At 36.1% G+C, this 26,781-nt stretch overlaps 2 protein-coding genes across 2 annotated transcripts in view; one reads left to right on the top strand and one right to left on the bottom strand.

Moving 5' to 3' along the window:
• Positions 1–26,781, bottom strand: part of cep85l (centrosomal protein 85, like) — a 65,428-nt gene that overhangs the window by 25,568 nt on the left and 13,079 nt on the right. Inside the window, 1 exon segment of the mRNA XM_058755112.1 lies at positions 12,136–12,842. Coding sequence (XP_058611095.1) covers positions 12,136–12,842 — 707 coding nt within the window.
• Positions 2,156–10,894, top strand: pln (phospholamban). Its single transcript, XM_058755116.1, has 3 exons — positions 2,156–2,347; positions 7,961–8,272; positions 9,594–10,894. The coding sequence occupies exons 2-3, from the start codon at positions 8,118–8,120 to the stop codon at positions 9,610–9,612; spliced, it is 174 nt and encodes a 57-aa protein (XP_058611099.1). The 5' UTR covers positions 2,156–2,347; positions 7,961–8,117; the 3' UTR covers positions 9,613–10,894.

Raw genomic sequence — 26,781 nt, 5'->3', positions numbered from 1 at the left:
ATACATACTGTAGATTAGATTTAGTAACACAATATCAAGCCAAGTGATGTTTATTTGAAAGAAAGACACTTAAGAATAAAAAAAGAAGATGTTTTAGGTTTTAAATTATAATTAAATTATAAAAAAAAAAAAACACAAAAAGAAAACCAAACACAACCTATTTGGACACTTCAACACCTGTGTGAATTTGAGGAGGAATGACTTCATACATCCACTTAAAATCACTGTGGCTCCAGTTGGTTAAAAGCACTTGCTATTAAATAGCAATTTAGAACGTTAATTCGGAGAAAATCTCAAGCAGCATTTGTTTACAGATGCCACTTAATGAAATGACATTCAGACATGTTAAGTGTCACTCGAGTGTCCAAATACCTTTTGAGGGTCACTGTATACACACACTCTCTGTCATAACCCAAAGGCACCTCTGTTTGTGTGTTCTGATGACAGCTGCTGGATCCGGGGATCGAGTGAGCTAAGCTGAACGATGAGGTGAGACATGGATGTATAACACCTAACGAGCAAACTTTCCAGCACTGGCCAGAGGGCATGGCACAGGCGAATGAACAATGTGTATGCATGCACATGGCAACCAGGCATTTACACGCCATAAACACTCTGTAAATGAGGTACGGTGGACAAGGTCACCAGATAGGACTGACCTCCTCCATTTTAATGAGCTCTTCCAAAAAGAACAGCATGTCTACCGAGCCGAACGGCACACACAATGTCCTGTTGCATTGGGATTATGGTAGTGAGAAGAACTAACACGCTAACTAATGCACATTCAGAAAGATCTGAGGAACTATGAGATGAAGGAGTTGCTTAAAATAATTGGTTTATGCTTGATTCGACTCACAACTGTTGTGTTCACTAGCAAAACCTTTTCAAAAAGTCTGAAGCTGAATTATGGACATAATTTTTTAAAACAACACAACCCTCAAACTTTGGCATCTAGTGTGCATTTTAAAATCTTTTTAGACACTGGCATGGTTTTGGTCAAGTGTCGGTCATCCAGACTTAGCCAAAAACAGTTTGGCATTGGCTGGAGGCTTCGTTGAAATCAGATGCCATCATAATGTCCTCTCCATTCCTCATGTCCTCTTCAAGCTTTTAGAGCTTCCCTGACTAGTGAACAGAGCTCCTTATAAGGAAGAGAACTCGGGATGTTTTCATCTCAAAATAGAACTCAAACAATGAGGAAAAAAAGCTCAAATATGCAAGAAAGTTCCCAGAGCCCCCTGAGGATGCTCTTAAACCACAGGTTGAAGATGATTATAGTCTATTAGGACATAGGTATCATCTTCTCAATAGAACCGGTCATTTAGCACATGCTGTTCTGGCTGCAACATCAAGAGAATATTTGTATTAATCCACCAGTGAGACTCAGAGCTGCCGGATACAGTTACAGAGTAAATTCAACCAGGGCTGAACGGTTCAGTAATGGAGAAACGCATGCAAATGCAAGAAAAACAATATATTATGCACAAATATTGTTTGCAAATATTTCTGTTTTGCTTGTTTAGATTCTTGTGAGCCTACTTGGCACATGCAGCAGGGAAAAGCTTAGCAAAATTTGTCACTACCTTAATATAAATGCACAATTTTTATCACGTGACAATAAATTTAGGCAAGGCCCATAATATACCTGTAAGAGATGCACATGACAAAAAAAGTTAAAAAACGATTAAAAAAAAAAAAAAGATTAAAAGATGATTTTCTCAGGGGAAAGTTAATTTTATAAATTTTTATACATGCAAACTTAATTCATGTCTATTCAAATGTAAGTAGGATTATAGTAAATAAAATTAATCCATATATACATTAAATAAGTTTATTTAATTTTTTTTAATTTAGTTTAGACCTTCATTTACCCTCAATGTAAAATCTTACAAACAAAACAAATATAATAAAAATAAACTAATAAATAATAATCAACTAATAAATATACACATTTCATATATATCTGTATACTGTATATATAAATTTAATATATTATTTTAAACCTGGATACATTTATTTTAATTTTGCTTCCAATTTAAGATTTGATAAATACATAAATGAATAAATAATCGTATAAATACTGTCCATGAAAACCTCATTTTGGTATGCTGCACTTATGTAAGGATAAAGCCTCGTAAATCTGCTTCCAAATAAAAAATGAGAGAAAGAAAGCGAGAGCTCAGACCCCTCCTACGCATCTCTTTTCTTTTCTCTCTCCTCCTCTACTCCACCCCTCCACTTTTTCTGCCATAAACTTTCGAACTCCACTTTGCTGCCACAGACCCTCCTTTCCTCTAAAACCAGAGCAACAGGATTGAACCCCAAAACTCTCCATCTACAGATTTAGGTAGGTAACATTTTCTTGTATATCAGTTTCAGAATGGCCCACAATGGTTGTCTAGTTGTCAAAGATCAGTTTATCTAGATTTTATCCTTGACAGTTACCACATTTGACTATTGTGTCTAGTGCCGTTTGATGAGCATCTCTTCATAAACATAGCATTTTTAGGATGCCGTGTCAAGTAAAAAACAATTTGACTTCTAAAAATGCAGCTGTGGAAAAAAAAGAGAATGGAGTCATAGAGTAAATTCTTAATATTAATTAGCTGACGAGGCTATTTACCATTGAACGCTCCGTGCATATGCATTTCCACAAGCAACAATGCTGTTGATATATTTTTGTGATAAATAATCAGAAGGTTACTCAACAGGTAGCCTTTGTGTTTTATATTCATAACTTTACACAGCAGTGGACGACGTGTCCAAATGCACAGAGTCAGAGATTAATCAGAGTTTTGATGTTTGGGTCTGTCCGCTGGTCTTTGTAAGCGCCGCTCTGTGTGCTCACGATAAACAGCGAGCCAGACTCATTCTTCTCCCGACACAAATGTCTCCCGACACAAAAGACGTGACCTACACTGACTCCGACCCATTCACAGCACCCCACTTTTGCACTCCGCTGGGAACTCTGACAGCCCTTCATTTCAGCACAAATGAGCTCGCTGCATTCACTGCGGCCCTGCAGAGGAGGAAAGGTTAACTGCATACAGAAGACCGTTAAAGCAGGAACCACACCACAGGTTGCACACATCCAATTGTGTTGGCTTTCACGTAAGACTGAGGCAAATGTCGAAGCAATAAAGATGCATGAAAGAAATGATGATATATATCTATATACAGACATTTTTTACACTATACAGTATAGAGTAAAAATGATATGATCGGTAAGTCATGGCAACTTATGTTTTTACATTAACTCATCAAAATAAGTTGAGCAATTTTACCTTTTTAAAATAAGTTATATGAAATTCAACTTGATTATTTAAAGTCAGTTTAATGTAATTTAAGTTAAAATGACTTGCACAACCAACTTAATTATATAAACTATAAAAGTTTAAGGCTGCAAATGAACTTAAGTTTCTAAGTTGAAAGTTTTTTCATAACTGTACTGCGAATGAAACATTTTTAAGAATGAAAAATTACTTTTAAACTGATTTGCTTCACTTTTGCATCTCCAAAACACTAGTTTCAGAGTTTCCACTTCTTCGGTAACTGAACTGTAAGAAATTATATCAATACTATATCTAAAAGATCTGAAGCGTCTAAGTAATACAATGAAATATCAATATGTGACTCTATCTGCATGGTCAAAAATGTCTGTCCTAAAGCCAGTTCAACAGGCACTGTCCTACCTGTTAAGAGTCATGCCCTCAGAGGCGTCACCAAGCCACAAAAATCCCCCACTGCATTGCTCCACAATGCCATCATGGAAAGTTCAGTATTGAGGCCAACTGAGTGCACTCGCTCTGTCTCACGTCAACTTATTTGTACAGCAGAGAGTAAAAAATATGCACATAAACATGCACAGGCTTGGGAAATCTCCGGGCCAGCCTTTCAGATGATTTCCTTCTTCGGTGCGATTCCATCTTATTTTTGCTCCGCTTGTTTTATTTTTTTCACAACTTTCTTGGCTCTCTCTCTGCATTTCAGTGCAGACAAGTTGACGTCTTTCTGACAAAGTCTGGCTTGAGAGAAATGATAGAAATCTGCTCAGAATAGCCATACGAGGAAGGGTCTCTTAAACATGTGACCTGCTCAAAACCCTCCTAAGAAGATTGTTAATGATCTTATCATTCCCAGCAGTGAAGGCGGACATGACTCCTGACTAGCTAACTAGGGTGCTGGAATGCTGGTGCCCTGTGGTGTTGACAAACATCTCTCCAAAGCCTGTCGTCACCAGCAGCTGTGTCACGTGCGGTCTGCGTGGACTCCAGGCTTCACTGTCAGTCACTCGTACACTTAACGTCTTTGTTCAGTGACACCGGTCAGCTGGACGCAAGAATCGCTATGAAAGCAAGCGGCGGGGAAGTGTAGGTTGTACTTTTCTGTAGATTAGCTTCAATCATTCTGCTGAAAAAACATTGAAAACATGGCTTTCCAAGTTGAGATAAGACTCTTAAGACTGCTGAGTAAAATACACAATGCAAACCATCCAATTATTAACATTTCAAACAAACCATTTTCCTAAGACTTTTCAGGTGTTTTTCCTTCAATCACTCAACAAAAATGGCCAACTCTAGTAGGGATGTCCAAAATCACATATTTTAAATAGTGTCTTGTTGGTGGGTTGGTTGAACAACTAGTTGACCAGTCCTAAAGAAGCTCTATATACAGGCTTCCCAAACTTTCTGGCCAATAAATTGCTATGATTCATGATTTTTCCAGTTGTCTGTGATGAGGATTTTTAAAAATCATTGCATAAAGATCACAAAAAAGTTACAAAGTAATTTCTAGTAAAATAAATATCTTAGAACTAGGGGTGGCCGATACCGGTAGACATGATTAATAGACGGTAGAGATTTTGGACCATAAAACACGTGTAAAAAGAAAACACGTGTAACAGTATTTTGGATAAGGGCAGCTCTTAAAGTGACAGCAGTCTGCATATCTGTTATTTATTTTAATCAAAAAACAAAAGAGAAAATCTCTCACTGCTCTCGACTGAATCACTTTTGTAACTTTAATAAAAATAAATATATATTTAATTTACACAGTGAAGAATATGCAGTTTTTATACATTTGATTATACATAACACAATGTATGTAGCATTTCTTATTTATCTAATTCTTATTTGATCGCTGACTGTTTACTTGTCTTCAATGAGCTTGAGTTTTTGTTTTTCATTTTGTTGTTTACTTTAGGCTACTATTACTTTTTTGTGATATTGACACTGGTGACAAGAATTCTGAAATTTCTATGGTATATCATAAAGACCTTATTTAAAGCAAAAATACCTATATTGTGATATTTATCATTACCGTGAAATAAAATTACTCATATCGTGATATAAGACTTTGGTCATGTCACCCACCCATATTCAGAAGAGAGAGAAAAAAAGACAAATATTGACTATACAAATTGCCATCACTTTATTTTCCATGGCCATTTAGGATTTTATCAGTCAATTGAAGTAGCTGCTAAAAATATGAAAAGAAAAAAAATGTAAATCCAAAACTAGTCAACCTGACTAATATATGTAGTTAACAACAGTGACCCATCCCTAATTTAAAGTGGAACAGACAAAAACAAGAAGTACATCATTTTCCTGACAGGAAGCCACTGCCAAAGCCTTCATATTTAACAACATAAATTGTGGAAATGCTTAAATTGTTGAACATACCATGCACGCCATTAAAGGCCTGTTTTATGTCTTTACAAGCCATTGCAAAGGAACAGGTTTCTGTCAAGCACGATCAAGACAAGCCACTACCAAAACAACCAATCCTACACAGCCTATTTCCCATTAGGCTAAAGTAGTCACAGCCTACATATCCAACAACAACATCATCCCAGGCCTTCATTACTCTCTTGGCGATAAGTTGTACGTGGTAAAATAGAGTCTGGCTCCAGAGGGATTCTGGGTAAGTCCTGGCCACGGTTTCAATGGAATATTGCGACCGCCAAAGGTCATTCCTAAGAATAACCTTACTGCGGGTGAAGCAGATAATGCAACACAGCGGCCAATGAGAACACAGGCCACAGGTGCTTCAGCGTCCACGATGCTGCCGAATGCATCCGTGAGACAGAACTCCCTACAGATTCGAGGAGACAGGAATGAGCAGCAGAGTCTGAAAGAGCAAGATAAGCTCGTCTAGGACGAGAGCTCCGCTAATACGCAAAGATTTATAATCAAGGCCACTTTATCTTTCAGCGAAAACAGGGCTTCATCTAATCTTTCTGGAGGCGAAGTGCTAAATCCTGATTTAGGTTGTTTTGTACACATGTAAAATCACCAATATAAAACGTCTTTCTGAAGCCAGAAAAAGGCTTCTGAAAAGAAATAAGCTCACTCCTACACTGCAAAGACGGTTATATAAAGACACAATATGTGCTGCTGAAGTCTCATCTCACAAGCGTTCCATAATAATAGGTTAATGACCTTGCACTCAAAGTATGATAGACCAAGGCTTTGTACAAGTGCATCTAAGCAAGAGTAAGACTGCAAAATCCACTCTGAAAGAAGAACCCAGTGGAACCGAGACCCCTGGGGTTTTAATTTTGGGAATCTGTCAAGCACCTTTCTTTTAGGTGACACATCTGAAACTGAACTATTTAGGCTAAAAGCAATTTCATTTGACTTGCATCAGAGTTGGCAAATGCATTAAATGCTATAAAGAGACAGTGACAGTGTGCGCCATTCAAACTACTTCAACTTTGACCACCGACCTTTTAAAGCACAGCTGATGATCAATGGAAAAGTCTCACATTGTACACTATTGTTCAAATATTCAGGGTCAATAAGATTTTTTTTTTTAAGAAATGTATTGCTTTATTCAGCAAAAATGCATTACGTTGAAATAAATCAAATAAAGAGACCATGAAGACATTTATAATGTTATAAAAGATTTTTATTTCAAATAAATGCTGTTCATTTGAACTTTCTATTCATCAAAGGATGCTGAAATAAATACAAAAATATTAAGCAGCACAACTGTTTTCAACATTGATAATAAATTATATTTTAAAATGCATTAAAACAGAAATGTAATTTTGTAATTCAAATTTTAAATTGTAACGTCACAATATTATTGCTTTTACTGTATTTTTAATATTCACCAAATTCAGACTTGTTAAGCATAAGAGACTTCTTTCATTAAACAAATTCTACTGACCCCAAAGCTTTGAATAATAGTGTATACAACAATTTTGTCTCAGTACCATACAACAAGCAATGATTAAAACTAATGTTTATAAACCTTTTATCAACTTATAGTTTAAAATTTATGAAGAGATGCACCATAATTCAGTCTATTTCTTTGTAGTCAAAGTACCATCATTCTTTACCTAAAATTTTGTGAATCTTTTTGTGGTGTATTGAAACAATCCTATTTTTTCACACTGTATAAACCTGACAATTTCTTGCTACATTACTTGCTAAGGTCCAAGTGGCCTTTCACATTTCTATAATGCTAATCATGTGAAATGACCTTTAAAGTGATAGTTCAACCAAAAAAGCAAATGAGAGCTGGGTTACTTTTTACAATTACTTACAAATTGTAATCTGTTACTGATTCCAAATTACATGACAAAAATTGTAGTTAGTAACGTAATCCATTACATTACACATTTTAGGTAATACAATCAGATTACTTTTAGATTACTTTTGAATTTGATTTTTCGAAATTCAGATTACATGTAATCAGTTCCACAGAACACAAAATAAGATATTCGGAGGTCCATGTTATTTGGACCCCGATGTTCTTCAAAATATCTTCTCTTGTGTTTGGAACGACATGAAGGTGAGTAAATAAATGATGATAGATTATTCATTTTTGGACGAACTATCACTTTAAGGACACTATATAGTGTCAAAATCTTCTGATACATCTACCAAACCTGCATGACACGTGTGAATCTGCATGCACATTCACTCTTTCATCTCCTGCTCCTTTCCCTCAGCCAACCGGATCACCTTGTCCATCACCACAACAACCAGCACTGCTTCCTCCTCACACGGCTCTCCGTACCACCTCGCGCTACTGCCGTCCTTCCTCCTCTGTCCTCCGCACCTCTCCCCTCTCTCTGCACTAATCCGTCCCACCCACTCCGCCTCAGCATGGATAAGGTGCAGCACATCACGCGGGCAGCCATTCGGCGGGCGTCCACCATGGAGGTTCCCCAGCAGGCCAAGCAAAACATGCAGGAGCTCTTCGTCAACTTCTGCCTCATCCTCATCTGCCTGCTGCTCATCTACATCATTGTCTTGCTGATGTGAGCGGGTGGGGCCACAGGTTTCCCTCTATCCAATGAGGACGAAGGACTATACATAGGGGCCAATCGTATTGAGGGGTGGGATAGGCGGGGCTATTTATTATTTTGAGTAGTTGCATGATTTGTGTCTAAATATTTTGTTTGTAAATAGCACATTCAGAGTAAAACAAAAAAGGCAATACTGATATAAACTAGTGGTTAAACATGGGTTTTTAGTGGATGTTGCCAACATCAATAACTAATCGGATGATTAAAATGCCAATATATTTGATAATGTCTCACACGATTGAATTACATGATTTAATTTAATTTGGGCCAAATGCTAAGGCAGCATCACATGCATCCTTAGCAGAAAAGCCTTATTAAATTATGAACTGTGCCATTTTGAAAGTAAATCCAAGACAGCGGATGAGGCAAAATTAATAAAGTAATGAATATAAATACTGAGCATAATTAAACACATATTAAATGTAAAACTGAAAAAAGTCTGAGGTCAGTAAGTTCTGTTTCGATTTTTTTTAAAGAAATGAAAACATCTGTTCAGCATAGATGCAATAAATTGATCAAAAGTGACAGTAAAGACATTTCGAATGTTAGAAAAAAGCTGTTCTTAAAATGATCAATTTGTCAAAAAACTAAGAACTGAGAAAAATGTATTGCAGTTTCCATAAAAAATATAAAGCAGCACAAATTTTGAACATTGATAATATTAATGTTTCTTGAGCAGCAAATCAGCATATTAGAAGGATCATGTGACACTGAAGACTGGAGTAATGATGCTGAAAATAAATAATCAAATACATTATTAATAAATTATATTAACATAGAAAACTGTTATTTTTAATTATAATACTATTTCCCATTATTACTGTTCTTACGGTATTTTTGATCAAATAAATGCAGCTTTGGTGATCATAAGAAGCTTTTAATCTTACTGACCCCAAACTTCTGGACAACAGTGTACAATCGATTTAACAGCACAGTGGATTAGAAATGAGTTAAATCAGCGTGCAACTAAAACAGATCTTCACTGTGAACTTATGATGCATGCAAGTGTCTCTCCATGTGTCTGTCACTATCCCATCACTGCATGTCACCTGCAGGCTTGGAAGATTTTGACTGAGCCAGGTCTTCTGTCACACGCTGTGCCAAACTGAAAAACACTTGCTCAATAAAAACATTACATGATCACTTGTGTGCAATAAAAAGTGTGCCGTTTCAGTTTTTGACTGATACTCCCACTGTACTAATTCAGTTATTGTCTGTTTATATGACTCTGTCTTATCAGAAAAGCTCATCTCAGTCTGTCAATCATGTTTAGCTCTTTCCACGGCATGTGAGAGACCAGCGTGATGTAACCTGCTCATCCTCCTTTTCAACGGCAAACAGGAAGAACCTCCACTTGGGGCCAAACACGCTCGGGATACACTTCGACACAGCTGAACAGCCCAGGAAATCTCCATCCCATCACTATGGATCTGATCAATAACCGAGGACTAAACCTGCTGCTCAACTTCCTGCTAATTGTAGTGGCTCTACTGCTCATGCTGATTCTGGTCAAGCTCATGTGACCCGAAAATGGCCAGAAATAAGAATTATTGGTATAAGAGGGACGCATGTTTCAGAGGCTCCTACTCTTCTCTACCTCCAAAACCAATTTAAGGTTCCTTACATGACATTAGACTGATTTCTAAACTTTTTCTCACTTCAACTACACACCGGACGAACCTGTGCAAAATGACTGACAGGCAGAGAATGTTTCTGATTGGCTAGTTTTCTGATGTAGGCTTTTCCCCTAACTATTTAGTTTTTCACTGTCACAGAGACTTTTATTATTTCTCAGGGCACATATTTCACTCATTTGAATCAGATAGTAGGGACGTTTTGAAAGCCTGGTGTTAAAAATATCAGTTATCACTTATTACAACTTTAGCCTATGATACACGCTTTGCTAGAGCTTAATGGAGGAGTGAGGTAAACGCTAAAAACTGATTTCCACTGCATCACTCACAAATAAGTCAAGCATTATAAATTTTTTAAAAAATTAATAGTTGATCAAAAATGCTGCTACATTTCAATTACCAAAAAAAAAAAAAAAAACTGAGGCTTTAAAACCAGTGTCACTGCGCCCTCTAGTGGTTGCTGCCTCTTACAGCTCAAAAACAACAACACAATTCCATAACAATGGGGTTTAGATCAAAATGAAGTCTTTTTCTGTGAACAGCAGGTTTGGATTCAAGTACATGGTCAAATTAATTAAAACTGAAAATATAGATGAGCACTGAAGTCACGACACACCACTGACGCTATTCTTAAAAATCAGTATTTTTCCTGCAAAAAAAAAAAAAAAAGCTGTGGATATGCACTCGTAATAAGATGTATTTCATAAACTGAAGGACACAGTCAAGGTTTTAATAAGAATACGTACCGGTTTGCCTGTTATATAATCAATGTACTCTTTATATATTATTTATACAATCACCGCTCTTGTTAAAATCTGTGTGAATATATTTATGAAATAATTATACTCATAAAAGGAAGGAATTGCTGTGTAGTGCAGGCACTTGAGAAATAAGACAAAGAAAGCAAGTGCTGCGAATAAAACACTTCCACTGATAACAATATGTTTTTTGTGTCTCTTTGTGAGCTGAATAAGACATTTTGAGGCTCAAGCACTCTTTACTAAAAATAGACACCTGGCACAGGAGACCATAATCAACTTGAAATCAAAATGGATCTAATCTACTTTCTTAATGCACACTCATGGTCATATTGTGCATGATTCCACCATGCACATTATTTCAATCATAACCTTGTTCTGTCTCTGAAATGACTTTTATTATCGTTTGACGTCAAGAATCCATCTTACTCTTCAACCCCTCCGACTACCAGGCTCTATTCTGGTAAGTAACACAGAGTTTTCAGAAAATATACAATATATATGTATATATACAGAAAATTTGTTTAATTTAATTTATATTTTAAGTTTATATTTTAATTTAAATATAAAAGTTATTATTTTTTAAATTATAATATATATACACACATACATATATATATATATATATATATATATATATATATATATATATATATATATATTTAAAAAAATTATATTTAAATTAAACATTTGTTTACATTTTCTCTCTCTCTATATATATATATTTTAATGAAAATGTTAGGAGGCCTACTACTATCCAAACTAGGAGAATATCGTGTTGTTGTTGTTTAGCCTGGACAAGGTTCATTAGCAATTTTCTCACACTAGTCTCATGTTCACACATTGTTTAAGTCCTCTCAATATATTTTGAAACAGCGTGCAACAGTTGACATCTATTGTAAGTTTAATTGTTTATTTTTACAAACTGAGGGTTAAGTCGTATTGAAATACACTGAAATATAAATATTAGATGAATTATTATTATTTTTTTAGATATATATTAATCTAAATATCTATATATATTATTTAATTTATAATAACAAAAAAATAAAAGATAAAAATGACAAAGGTATCACAAAAAATAAAACCTGACCTAAAATTAAAACAAAAACTAAATTTTTTTTTAGTAATAATTATTAAATGGTATAATAGTATATAATTAATACTAAAATAACACTGGTGTGGATGTATTCTGAAACATCCCTTAAACACAAGCTGTATTTAAAAAAAAAAAACAGTCTGATAAATTAAGCATTTTTGCATAGCAACATTTTTCTGTGGTTTGTGCTTTAAACAAAACAATTCACCCAACCACTGTCTCTCCAGCAGAGGGCGCTGTTAACCTACTTTTATAAGACATTTCTTCATTTCTCCATGCATTTTTCCATCTTTGCATTCCCTGTCAAAGCAATTACAGACTGACCTGTGGGAGTTCCACTTCCTGTCGTAGTCGCTCTCGCTGCTGCTGTTCTTGCTGCCACGAGCCGCATCCCTCCGGTCCCGGCCTGTACTCCATCTGCTCGCTCAGCCACATCTGAGTTCGTACGGCTGGCTGGATGGGTGACCCTCCCACGGCCTGGTGCCTGAGAGTGGGACCTCTCTGCCCGGGCCCGGCCAGGCCCATGGTGGGCGTCTTGCTCTCCGGTAAGGCACTGTAGGTGAGGTCTAACGTGCTGGGCTTGAGCGGAGAGGAGCAAGACGAGTCTGTTTTCCCCAGGTTGTTACTGCTGCCCAGGTCGTACTTAGTAAAGTCAGAGTTGGTGGAGAGTTTGTGCAGGCTCTCAGAGAGAAAGCCATCTGAATAAAGAGGGTCCTGTCGGTAGCCGTAGAGCACACCTCGATCCAGGGATCCGTGAGGGTCCATGCGGTACGACGGTCTCCCGGAAGGGGTGGACTTCTCCTGGCCGGTAAGACGGGTGAGGGAGGACCAGCGGCGCACCGGCCGGGGGTCTTTCATGTCCAGGGGGCTGTCCAGGGGAGAAGGGAGCTGGCAGCTGCTCCAGGGGCTGGAGGGGGCAGAGGGCGCGCTGAGTTTGGAGCTGGACGGAGATGGCATGACGTGGGCCGTGGGGATGGGACCTTGCGAGCGCAGAGGCTGGAAGGACAATGTGCCACTGGAGCTGGAGTGGTCTGGAGACAGACAGAAAGAGAGGCTAAATTTAGACATTTTAGGCTTAACTAACAACGTTAATGCTCCTGCTAACGTCAGGTGTTACTAGAAAACAGAACTTTCATTTGAATGTAAACACATTCTGGGTGTCACTGCTTTTCTGTCGGTAGGAAAACAGCTAGCTGGCTTGTTATGGATCAAAAAGAGCACCCTCTGCTCTGAGTGTGGACTTTATTTATTTACCAGCAACAAATCGCAAGATCCACCTGCCTTGGTTTCTGTCACTAACTCAAACAAGCTTTATAAAACATATAACAGAAATTAACTATACATTTTCATGATCAGCATAAACATAAAAAATAAATAAATAAATAAATAACAATAAATTAAATAAGTGTAAAAATGATTGGATATTATTCTTACAGGGGACGAAATAAAATAAAACAGATGGAATATAATAAACTCAGTGTAATAAATAAGTGTTAATTATGATTGGATATTATTGTTATGTGGGCTGGAACAAGTGAAAACAAATAAATAAATAGATAATTGTTAAAAAATTATTGGATATTATTCTTATAAGGCCTGAAATAAAATAAAATAAAATAAAATAAGTGTTGTAAAATAAGTGAATAATTGGATATAATTATGTAGACTGAAATGAGTGTACTGAAAAAAATAAAACAATAAAATAAAACAAGAGTGTTATAAATTAGTGTTAAAATGACTGGATATTACTCTTTGGAGGGCTGGAATGAGTGAAATAAGAGAAGCATTTTTATCTGCTATTGTCTTTAAATAAAATGTTAAATTAAGCAGTAATGTGGATGAAAACAGAATATATTGTAAACCCGAGACAAATGGATACAAATGCTTCTCAGAGTCAACTAAAAAGAGAAAAGTCTCATTTGAAAGAGTAGAAGAGAACAGTTTTCCCCCTCCGAACTGTTTACAATGCTCTTGTCCGAAAGGTATTACATGGAAAAATTTGGGGTGTCACAAGTCACTGATGAGGACATTGCATTCTTATTCTTCCTGAGAGCCTGAAATGACCGAAAGTAACTGGATGGAGATGACCTAATACTGACCCTGCCCTAGGGATTCCTCCGATCACATAGCCTCTCTTTCATGCTTTAAAAACAGACCACAAACATTGCGAGAAAACACGTCATGATAAACAGTGACTGAACTCATCTGACTGTGAGTCACAGCAGGAGAAAAACATTCATCAAACTTACTATTCTTATATAAGACTACCAGACTTCAAACCTATGAAGATTTGATTCAAAGCAATATATATATATATATATATATATATATTGTTGATCGAGCATATTATTAAAGTTATATTTATAAGGGATGCACCAATATGGCTGAAATGGGTAGAAAACAATTCTGATTATTTTAAATAATAATTTTATTAATGTTATATTTATTATTTTCTAGGTCCAACAATAGTCTATAAAGGTATTTAACAGACTAAATTAAAAGAATTAATTTTTTTTTTTATGTCATGGAATGTTGCAATAGATACATCTACAATGAAACGTAAAATAAAATCATTTAAAATGTAAAATAAAATGGATGCAAAATCACATAAAATAGCCCTAAAAATAAAACACACAAAATACAAAATAAACTACACGCCTTGAAGTAAAATATAGCGGATTCAATATATCATAAATATTACATCATGAAATGATGTTGCATTCAATAAATATGCATAATGAAAAGTTAGTACAAATAAAGAAATAGGGCATGGCATGTTTTTATGCATTTACTAAATGTATTTATTTATGCCTACATTGCACAGTAATTTTATTTACTGCAACATTCCACAAAGTATTTTAGAATAATATTATAAAGATATATACACACAGTGCTTATTTATTTATAAAGATTTATCTCTGTTAAATCTCTCCATAGTAGTCAACATGATAGCAAATATTATAGATCTATATTGATATGTCTACCTGTTTTTTAAAAGCTCAAATTTTTTTATAAGGGGAAAATAACTACTATTTTTATTTTTTTTTAATAATTTCATAAAAAGAGTATTATTTGCTTTCCTTTAATTGATGTAATCTACTGGTAGTCATATTAATACATGAATAATAAATCAATCTTTTTGACTTGAATAAAATCAGTTCATTTAGATGTTCTACTGTTAGGATACCTGACAAAACATTTTTTTTTTACACTGTAAATAAACCAGCAATAACCAAGCACACTACAACAATGACAGGAAATGGGAATCTAAAAAGGATCTAGAAATGTATATACTGCCGTAATAATAAATTGGAAGCAGAGGTGAAACAAATGAAAGGTGCTGATGTGGTCAGTGTACTGCAGTATGAGCAGTCATGGCAGAGTGAAGAGCACTGACAGTCACACTGAGACGAGCTGACAGGCTTGATCACCGTCATGAGGAAGCTTGAGATATGGACATTCAGATGAAGAAGCTCAGCTGTCCGTGAGGCTCTCATCATATCAGAGCTGTCATGTGTGACCGCCGCTTCGGACACTTTGTTATGCGAGATAAGAGCAATCAAAATGTTTCAAAGGATGCTCAGGTGGTTTATACAATAATAAAAAACAGACTATTCCGGCTCTGAAATCTGATTAAATGAGTCACATGAGACTTGGTATTCACACACCCATAACTGCACATCCATTGAATTCTGTATTATTGTTCTGCAGCAACTGTAAACAGCCTGCAATTATTTAGTGATTTGTGTTATGTGTAATAATTGTTCATTAAAATTGTGATTATTGATACTACTACTACTAAGTAATAATAAAAACAAACAAAATGTATTAAACATGGGTGTATTTTATCATTTGCTGTTGTTAATTTTTATAAAAGCAATAAGACAATCAGGTTGCAGTATTTTTATCACTTATTTTCCAGTTCTCCACATAAATATGTACAGTAAATCACAGTTCTATTAGAGACACCTGACTGGCTTTCAGTGATCATATCAAGGAATTCTGAACTCTAGATATCAATTTTAAGTCATAATCACCCTTTTTGACTAACTTCTAATGGTTAACTGCCACACATCTCTACGGAGGTTTGCACAATGCGGCGCTTTGTTGGCATGAGTGTGTCTGCCAACAGAAGACCATCTGGACACAGAGGAGAATTGAGACGGCACATTCCACAGAAGAGACGCCGCTTATGCAAATGTGCACATATTGTACACACATACAGTAAGCGAACACTGCCAAACAAATCACAGGGAATTACCTGGTTTTCCAGACTGACAAGACTACTCTCGCTTTTGCTTCCAGTGCAACACGATTATTTGCGTTTTTGACTACTGGATCACCAAGGTCACCCGAGATGGATGTTGACATCAGGTGTAAATGGGGATTTCAAAGCTTTCTGAACTTGCACCAAATCTTGGCTCTTGTTGAGCCTTCAACAATGTAAATGAACAAACAAAGACCATAAAACTGGTTACTTTTATGGCATGGTTTCATAACTACTTCACTATCTCTTAGGAAAGGTAAAGTGAAACAAAAAGCAAGAAGTGAAAATACTTGTGCAGTGTGTATTTACTCCAATATGAAACCGTGACAAATTGCTTCTGGTTTTAGCATCAAATGCAAATAAACAAATGCAGTTTCTTACATTGTCTGCTGATTTCTGAAGGAGCAAATGAGGAGGTGTAAAAATGCGACACAATAATTTTTCATGTTCATGTGGAAAGCACGCATACAGCTCTTTAAAAAAGGATAAGAACAACATAAACCTGACATAATCAACTATTCTATGCACACATTATGATTTCATACAGAAAACCTGCCGTTTTAAACATGTCAAAAGAATTTTACTGTACAACATGTTCACTCTTTATCCTTATATAGTCAAGTGGTCTCTAAACCTCCTTATATTTGGAGTGCCGTGTCGTAAAACGGGCTGGACTAGCCATTCCAGAGAGGTTGGATTAAGCCGCCCAGAATAACCTCATCTGGTTCTAATTTACACTGGGGTGGAGGAGAGAGAGGCAGAGCAAACCAGGACTGCTGAAGCCTTGGGCTACGGGTGCTCCAGTCCCAGAATTCCCAGCAGAGGGGTGGACAACCCACTGATGAGCGTCTGCTATTTATCAGTGCTGAATAAATGTGACAACCAGGTTTGAGATCAGTCTATGCAATCGATTAGCATGGTACAGATCAGGCTCAGATTCAAAACATTTCAAGTGAAATCAGTTTGGTGTTGAAGCTATTGAGAGCAGGGGTGAGGAAGAATCAGGGCGGGCTGATCTCTGATTGGTTGACGTCTCCCTAGGGCTGAATAGATGTGTTTAGGTCGATGAACATAGTCTGTGCACTTTCAAGTGATTTGGGTTTCTTGCCGTGTTTCTGTCAGATGCGCTGTGATAAATGCAGTGCCGTGTGTGTTTGTATCTATGGGATTCTGAAATGTGGGTCACCGAAATCTACAAAGATCTTCCTCCTACGGAGATCAAGCCATTTATAAATCATCAAAAACATTTTTTCTTGCAATACCGCCTGCACTTTCTGCATGTTTTCTTACCTGACTTGTGACAGATTTCTCTCAAAAATCTTTGGATTGAGGATGGATATTTTAGAGGAAAGATAGATGGATGGATAGATGGATCTTTTAGAGGAAAGGTGGATGGATGGATGGTTTAGAGGAAAATGGATGGATGGATGAATGAATATGTTAGAGGAAAAATGGATGGACGGATGAATCAATTGATGGTTGGATGGATGGACAGATTCATACTTTAGAGGAAAAATGGATGGATGGAAGGATAAAATCTACAAAGCTCTTCCTCATACTGAGATCCAGCCATTTATAAAGATAGATAGATCCAGTATCCTCCTCAGTGACATTGATTAGCACGACGTCCACATGGACACTGTCAGAAAACATCTGCAATCTGTGTCCAAACGTGTCTTCAAGAGAAATCTCCCTGAGCCAGAGTAAGCAGAATGTTGTTATTTTAGCCGCCCTCTCAGCAAGTCAATCAACCCCTCACAGCTGCTCACAGCTGGAACACACGTGTTTATTTTTATTTAGTGCTTGCTAACAAGTGAACGTTCTCAGAATTGTTACGTAACAGCATAAAGTCAACTTTGAGCGGTAAAGCTAAAAAAAGATGAAAACCAGCACGACAGATCAATGAGAACGAGATCAATGGGTTTTTCACAGGATTCCTCTATTGAACATGTTTTCCATATTCCCCACTGGAGAATATTTTGATGAATTTATAATTGTGGTCATTAACAAATCATTGGTTTGAAGTGAAACTTCAAATGAAAACTTCAATTCAACGAATCTGTTGATTTTGTTCATAAATAATTTATTTGACTCTGCCTGATCTGGTTCTCAAGTTCAACTCAAGTCAATTATTCGGTTTCACCACTCACTGGAGGTGAAAAATATCAAAAGCAGGTTAAATTTTGTTCTGTACATCACATAGAGCAGCCGTACAACTTCAGAAGACTCAAAATATAGCACAAAAGCCATATGGTCCACATTTAAGCTACGTTAATGGTGCTGTTGCTCATAATGGTCATATATGATCAACATTGCGCAACTGCACATGGTCATGAGTAAGCGTACATGTGAGTACTCCATATCTAAAGTATCACAACACACTCTGACGTCAGTTGTCAAGCGTGTGCTGCCAGAGTGTGGACTTGATGGTCTTACCACATTAGCACATATTTAGCAACTGCTATTAGGTTTCACTGCCACATTCATCACCATTAGCCTGGCGCCAAAAAGACGGTTGCTGGGGACCAACACGGAACTCAAGAGCCATTCTCGTAAGGGCCCCGGGCCAAGACACGTCTAATAAAAGATTAGGCATATTAAAAACAGACAAGGACATGATGTGTGCTTCTTGAATCAGTGATGGATTCTGGTAACAGCAATATGGAAACAAAAATGGCAAGTTGAAATCAGACACAGTGATTATTACTTGTTCACGACATATAAGGGCACTGTACAACCTAGGTGACATCATTAACGTAGATAAATTAGTCACATCACAATCACAGGTGAATAGCAGGAACCTTTCACAGATTCTAATCAGATAGAATGATAGAACGTTAGAACAAAAGATAGATAGAACAATAGATACAAACAATAGATAGAACTAGAGAATGATAGACAGAACAATAGACAGAACGATACATAGAACTATAGAATGATAGAATTATAGAGCGATAGATAGAAACATAGATAGAACTATAGAATGATAGATAGAACTATAGAATGAGACAGAACAATAGATAGAACTAGAACAACAGATAAAACGATAGATAGAAGGATAGATAGAACAATAGCATGATAGATAGATAGATAGATAGACAGATAGATAGACAGACAGAACGATAGTATGACAGAACAATAGAAAGAATGATAGACAACAACGATAGATAGATAGATAGATAGATAGATAGATAGATAGATAGATAGATAGATAGATAGATAGATAGATAGAACGACAGAGAGAACGATAGATAGATAGCACGATAAAACAATAGATGGACAGAACGATAGATAGATAGAGACAGACAGACAGATAGACAGACAGAGATAGATAGAACGACAGAACAATAGATAGAACGATAGATAGATAGAACGACAGACAGAACTAGGGCTGTGCAATTAATCGAAATTCAGTTTCGATTTCGGCCTCCAACGATTATGAAAATATAATAATCGAGATAAAACGATTATTTGCGCCCCATTCACCCCCTTTCCAGCAGTGCGCTTTCACTCCTCTATAAAAGCCCATTTCCACGTGTAGATCAGTAAAATCATGTAACGTGACTGTTGCAAAATGGGTCGTGCTTGAGTTATTAAAGTTGATTAGAATTATTAATGTTTTTAAAAGCGCGAAAGAGAACTTGCGCTTCCTCAGGAGGCTTGTGCTCAGAGACGGAACAGAACACGGACATATAAAGTCATCGTTTAACGCCTAAACCAGGGATCCTCAAATCTGGCCCACGAGATCTACTTTCCTGCAGAGTTTAGCTGTAACCCTAATCAAACACACCTGAACATGCTAATCAATGTCTTCAGGATCATTAGAAAATCACAGACAGGTGAGTTTGATCAGGGTTGGAGCTAAACTCTGCAGTGGATTGGCCCTCCAGGATAAGATTTGAGGAACCCTGGCATAAACGATCAAACACACACAAAAATGTGTCAAAATGCAGCGCTTAGTGATTATTCACGTAAACCCTCGTCGGTTATGTAATAAATGAATGTAAACAGATGAGAATGAAAATATGTGTGTAACAGTAAATTGGATCCGTGCGGCTCTTAAAGTGACAGTGGGCTATATTCCTGCTGCCAACTGTGGGCTTAATATTAATCAAACAACAAAAGACGGACAAAATCACTCACTGCTCTTCACAGAAGGTCTTTTGTAGCTTTAATAAGAAACAAAGGAAGTTTCATTCTTACAGTGAAGACTATCCTGTTTTATTTTACATAGAATTATTCCATTTCTATCGGCTGTTAACTGAATACTTTAGAAAAAATTGGTTATATGGCCCACTAATAATCGTGTTAAATAATTGCGATTACAATATTGACCAAAATAATCGTGATTATGATTTTTGTCATAATCGAGCAGTCCTAGACAGAACAATAGATAAGACAGATGAAACGATAGATAGAACGATACATAGATAGAACTACAGAATGAAAGATAGACAGATAGAACTAGAATGACAGATAAGATATATAGACAGATAGATAGAAAGATAGATAGACAGATAGAATGATAGAACGATAGAACGATAGATAGAACGATAGATAGATAGATAGATAGATAGATAGATAGATAGATAGATAGATAGATAGATAGATTTATGTCTGTGCTTGGAAACTCAGAGGAGACGTCCTTACTCAGCCAAGGCTCTGGAAAACTCTTCCTGACATGTCAGTTCTGTCAGCAGTCAGTATTTCCGGCTTGCTGTTGCGTCACCAGCTGCTCAGAATTCCACAGTGACACGCGAGAGCTGATGTAACGACTCCGAGACGAGTCACGGTCAAGCCTCCAAAAACACACTGCTCCACACTGCCAATTGCTGACAATCAGCATACCGTTTAAAGCGCTAGCTCATCCAGAAAGGAAAATTCAGTCAAGCTTCTTTCTTCCGTGGAACACAAAAGGAGATATTTAGCAGAACATTCGCACTGCCACCACATTCAACCTTTTCTATACACTAAAAGTGACTGGAGACAGTACTAGCTTGTTGACGTTGTTAGTGAGCAGACAAACAGATGGTGGTGTGTAATCTCCTCCAGCCATTAGTATTAATTTAACACAGCGCAGTAAGCATGGACACAATGGTTCGACCAGGAGGAGCGAAGCAGTTAAACTCTAAGCTGAAAAAACACAGGCCTCAGCAGAGCTTTAATGAGGACCGAGATGACGCGGAGTGTGTTTTCAAACTGGTGAGGCTAATTATCAGCATTGGGAACAGAAATGCTGAGCCATTACACGGTGTCTGTGTGCATGTATTTGTACGTCCTCGAGGGAACGCGGAGTGCTAACATGCCACTTGATCTTGTTATGAAAAGAGATGGCAATTTTGCAAAGTCACTCACAAACTACCGTAATAGTGGATCGTGGGCCCTATGATTTCTGCAATGTGGAAAACACAGATGGAATGCATGTAACATGTCAGAGAATTTGGTGAATTTTGGATGAATAAATCAAAATAGGGCCGTACAATTAATTAATCAAATTACGATATGGACTCGCTGTCGTCAGACACACACAGAAACTCAAATGTCATCAAAAAATAAAAGTCAAAATAAAAGTTTGTTTGAGGAAATTGTGACAGAAATATATTAAAATTGTACAGCAGAACGTGCTTTTTTAAAATAATAATAATACTAAATATTAAAAATCTTTTAATTTTAACAGTAAACCTCTGCAGCACCTTGTTTAGCAAAAAATACAAGGACTTTGTTCATTTTTATTTGTTTACATTTAGAAAGATTAATAAAATTGTTAATGTTTTATGCCTTTTCCTCATAAATTTGTATTAATACATAAATCCAGAAAAAAAATTAAACAAACTAGACAGAATATGATAGGGCCCTATTACTGTAAAAAATATATAATTAATAAATTATTCAACTTTATGAATTCAATTAATTAGACATGCTTTTTTTATTTTTAAAATTGAATTAAACCATTAAAACTGAATCTTTAAAAAATGGAATTTGGGAAAAATAAAACAGAATTTGGAAAAATTTAAATAGATTTCATAGGGTCCTAAAATGTCATTTGTGTTTAACTTTTAATAAATCGCTGTTAAATTTTACATTTTATTATTTCAATTAATTAGACATGCTTTTCTATTACATACATTTAATTTAACCTTTAAAAAGGAACGCTTTTTAAAAAAAAATGGGTTGGGGGGCAGTAAATCCGGAAAAATTAAAACAGAAAAACTTGGGAATTAGGGAAAAAATATAAAACATATATAAACACATTCTTTAAACAACATAAATGACGGCTCATGCTCATCATATTCTCTCTAATATCTCTAGTCTGTCATTTTCATGAAGAAGTGATCAATCTCTTCCTCTCTGAAGCATCAATGATACAATCCCTTCCTGTGTGGTTTTTCACATCCTTCCATCAGCAGCTTGTATTAAAGCAAAGGCAGCACTATAGGCTGCATTCATATTGATCTATATCCATATCCAGTAGACATAAGTCTGCCTAAGCTGCATCCTGCTCCGGTGTAATTCGTTTACCTCCTTCCTTTGAGATAAAATATGTAATAAAGTACTAGCAAGTGGCGCTTTCTCATTCATCGTACATGTTCTTTCATACCCTCTCTCCATGCAAAGCGTGTCTCATTTCATTCATGAGTTCGAGGTAATGCAGACTGGGACAGCATTTACTGGACGGGGTGAGGAAAATGTCAGGACAAGAGAGGCCATCAAAATAAACCAAGTTCGTTTTTGTTAATTATTTAATGATTAAATTTAATTTATAAAAATATTATATGAAAAAATAATATATATTTTATTAAAAATAAATTATTGTTAATTTAAATAAATAGTTACATTTAAAATTAATACAAATAATTATTTACTTTTATAATTTATTTACTTATAAAAATAAATGAATAATTGAATTTTAATAGTAATAATATAGTAGTTATATATATATATATATATATATATATATATATATATATATATAGTATTAATTTTATTAATTTAAAAGTAAATTATTGTTAATTTTTAAATACAAATGTTTATTTTTAAATGAATAAAATTTATAAATTATGATTACTTTTATTTTATTTAAAACAACATTTTTATGACTGTAAATATGCCAACATTGATAAAATTATATATTATATGAAATATACCTTAACCTTATAGCTCAGTTAACCAATAGTAGCTTTTAGGAAAGAAAACATTTTGACTAATATCAACTGTTTGCAATAAAACTGTTCAACTGATCAATTACTATACAAAACCACACTAAAAAAGTTGGCATTTAAGCTTTTTCTCAACCAACAAACAAGAAAACCAGACGAACTCATAAAAAGAGAAAATTAAAGGCCCTTTCACAAGAAGTCAGGGCTTTAACGTACCTCTCAACAACACAAGCATCATGCGGCACTTTGACCTTCAACTGAAAAACGCTGCAGATCACGGAAGATTGATTTCACAAGATTATTAGGTAGCAGTTAAGAAACTAACAAAAGCAAACCTGCATTATTTTTTCTCTAATATGCCTTCAATGTCGGGTCGTACAACTTGACATATCTAAATATGCAGTGATCGGCCTCTTCTGTTTCTTTTCACGTTGTGCCTCAGATTGTCTGGTTTTCATTGGCTAGACCTGCAAAGTAAAGAGTAACTATCCTACAGTTCTTTGTTACGGTTTTCACACAAACATCACTCCAGACCACATACTCAAGCGCACTGCAGCTGGAGCCTGATGACAGACGTTCCAGCCCTCGGGGAGCACAATAACAGAGCACAATAACAGAGACCTAACGCACTGGATCACATTCACCACAAAAGGGCCATCATCACAGCCGTAATGGCTTACATGTGATTCCCAAACAGATGAAAGGAGGTCAATATAAAGGAAGGTCTATGTACAAGGTCCCTTTATGGCTAAGCTGTGCCAGAAAACATATGGAACAGTTTGGGGTAAAATGGTAAAATAGCCCCGACAGCAAGAGAATAAACCAGTCTGGTGTTGAGATGAGAGAGGATTAGCTGCTGACCTCATTCATCACAACAGAAGCCGCTCTCCTTTTCTACATCCAAGGACTTTCATCAATTAAACTCCAATGAATTAAAGAGCTACAAATTTCACGGAATAACAAAGCATATACTTTATTATACAAAACAGGTTTAAAAACTATTGTTCAAAAGTTTTGGGTCACATAAATGTTTTTAATTAGGTAATTAGCACTTTTATTCAGCTGGGATGCATTAAATTGACCAAAAGTGACAGCAAATACATTATGTTATAAAAGATTTTCATTTCAAGTGCTGTTATTTTGAAGTTTCTATTAATCATAAACCATAAAAAAAAAAGTTTCTTGAGCTGTAAATCAGCATATTGAAGGATCACGTGACACTGAAGACTGGAGTAATGATGCTGAAAAATCAGCATTGCATCACAACAATAAATTACATTTTAAAATATTTTTAAATAGAAAACAGTTATTTTAAATTGTAATAATATTTCACAATATTACTGATCAAATAAATCAGCCATGCTGAGCATAAGCATATTTAAAATATATAAATATGTATATAAAACTAATCACAAACTTTTGAACGGTAGTGAAAATTGAGCAGAAACGTAACATTTTTAATTTATATTAATGTGCTCAAGTCAAACTATACTGACTACATAACTAACTGTCCAGTATTGTTACAACAACCACAAATGCTGAGTTTAACAGTGTGAAATATGACTTAGAAGAGCCAAAATCAGCAAAACAGCATTACATAATATAACTGAGACCTGGCCTTTCCCTTTTTCAATGAAGTCCACTATGGAAAAGTCAAGCATAACTTTGTTCTGGATATGTGGAAAGAGCCATTAAGCCCAAATAGTTTCCTTCCTGTGGTAAAGCACCAGATTTAACATGAATTGCTTCGTACGTGTGGTCTTTGGGAGTACAGGTGAAGTTTCATATCATTATGTAATTATGTAAAAGTTAACTTGCTAAAATGCACTGGTGATCTTTCCATGAAGTCAAAAACTATATGTTCTACAGCTGTCGATAAGAGGTGCTAACCTACTTTTGTGAGCCTGGCCCTTAGTATATAATTAGAGAAATTACCCAGTCTCAGTGGGGAGGTATTTCCGCAGGACTACATCTTTCAGTGTTTGAAGGACTGAAAGCTCTTATCTGGTTCCTTCAAGGCAAGAGGATTATCCTTTTTGCAAAGCAGCACTAGATATCATTCTGTTTTCTATGAGGGTGGCGATATGACTCATGTTTCAATGCGGCAAAAGTAAACAAAAGTCTTGCTTCCACATCTATGATTAGAGATGCTGAAAATCAATTAGTCTGCACGCCGTCTGAACAATTAGTCAACTAGTTCGTCATAAGGAAGCCCCGAATAAATTACAAACAGTTTTTTACTTTATATGTCTTCTTAAAATTGCAATAGCTCAGGTAGCCCACACACATGAAAATGCACTTAAAAATATTTGGACTCACAATAAACGCCTTGAAATATATTGTTAAAGATGACGAATTTGTCACCAAGTGCTACTTAGATTGTGAAGATGCTGTAAAAGAGAAGAAGGAAAATATCAATAATCAACTCCTTGTCTAAGCCATAGTCATCTATTCAACCAATCTTAGTGGCAAAACACTGATAAATCATTTTAATAATGAAGAAGAACAACAAAACCACATTAAAAAGCTAGTGGGAAACTTGTGGTTAACTGGAGTTACCTAGTAGTGCAATGTATTGACGAGAAGCGAGTTAAGAGTCTTAAGTTAAGTTAAGTCGTGACGTATTGTCAAGTATGGTGACCCATACTCGAAATGGTGCTCTGCATTTAACCCATCCAAGTGCACACACACAGCAGTGAGTAGTGAACAAGTGCACACACACACACAGAGAACACACACCCGGAGCAGTGGGCAGCCTTGCTCCAGCGCCCGGGGAGCAATTAGGGATTCGGTGCCTTGCTCAAGGGCACCTAAGTCATGGTATCGAAGGTCGAGAGAGTGCTGTTCATTCACAACCCCCACCTTCAATTCCTGCCGGCGCGAGAATTGAACCAGCAACCAGGCTCCCTAACCATTAGGCCATGACTACCCCATGATACTATCTTCATGTCTTCATGATACTAACCGATTAAAACAGATGTAGAGAAAAAAACACTCCCAAAATTATACTAAAACAATAAAAGCATGGTTTCCATAAACACCCTTCCAGATATCAGTCCACAGGAAGTGAATGATGTGTCCATGTGATATTTCAGTGATGTTACATAGCTTCCTGTTTACCAAACAACTCGATGACAGAAAATGTAGGTCACCAACATGGGGAACTAGAAGGCTTCAAAGCCGTGTCATTTCTTGACTAAATAATGTTATTGTATTTTATAAATAGCAAGATTTGGTCTTCAAAATCCTCACTGAATATCCCAAATCATTTGGAAATACAACACTTAATAAGACTAAAAGGCTCTGAATGCTGTTTCTTGTTGCATTACTAACTGGCTAACTCACCCTTCAGCCAATTACCACCTCCATTGTGATTTCTAATACTGACCTTAACTAGTCTTATTCATAGACTACTATATTTTCATAAGGAAGTCCTTATCTTCTCCTGTCCTCCATAATATGATCAAGATATGCTGGATACTGAACCAATCTACTTTCAACAGGGAGAGAAAACGCAAGTTAGCCCGTCCTGGTTGTGCGGTTAAA

Source organism: Onychostoma macrolepis, chromosome 20 (assembly GCF_012432095.1).
Source record: "Onychostoma macrolepis isolate SWU-2019 chromosome 20, ASM1243209v1, whole genome shotgun sequence".
NCBI lineage: Eukaryota > Metazoa > Chordata > Actinopteri > Cypriniformes > Cyprinidae > Onychostoma > Onychostoma macrolepis.
This window is presented reverse-complemented; position numbering and strand designations above follow the sequence as displayed.

Excerpts from the sequence above, each read along its gene's own strand:
- pln (XM_058755116.1), top strand. The coding sequence starts at position 8,118 with ATGGATAAGGTGCAGCACATCACGCGGGCAGCCATTCGGCGGGCGTCC.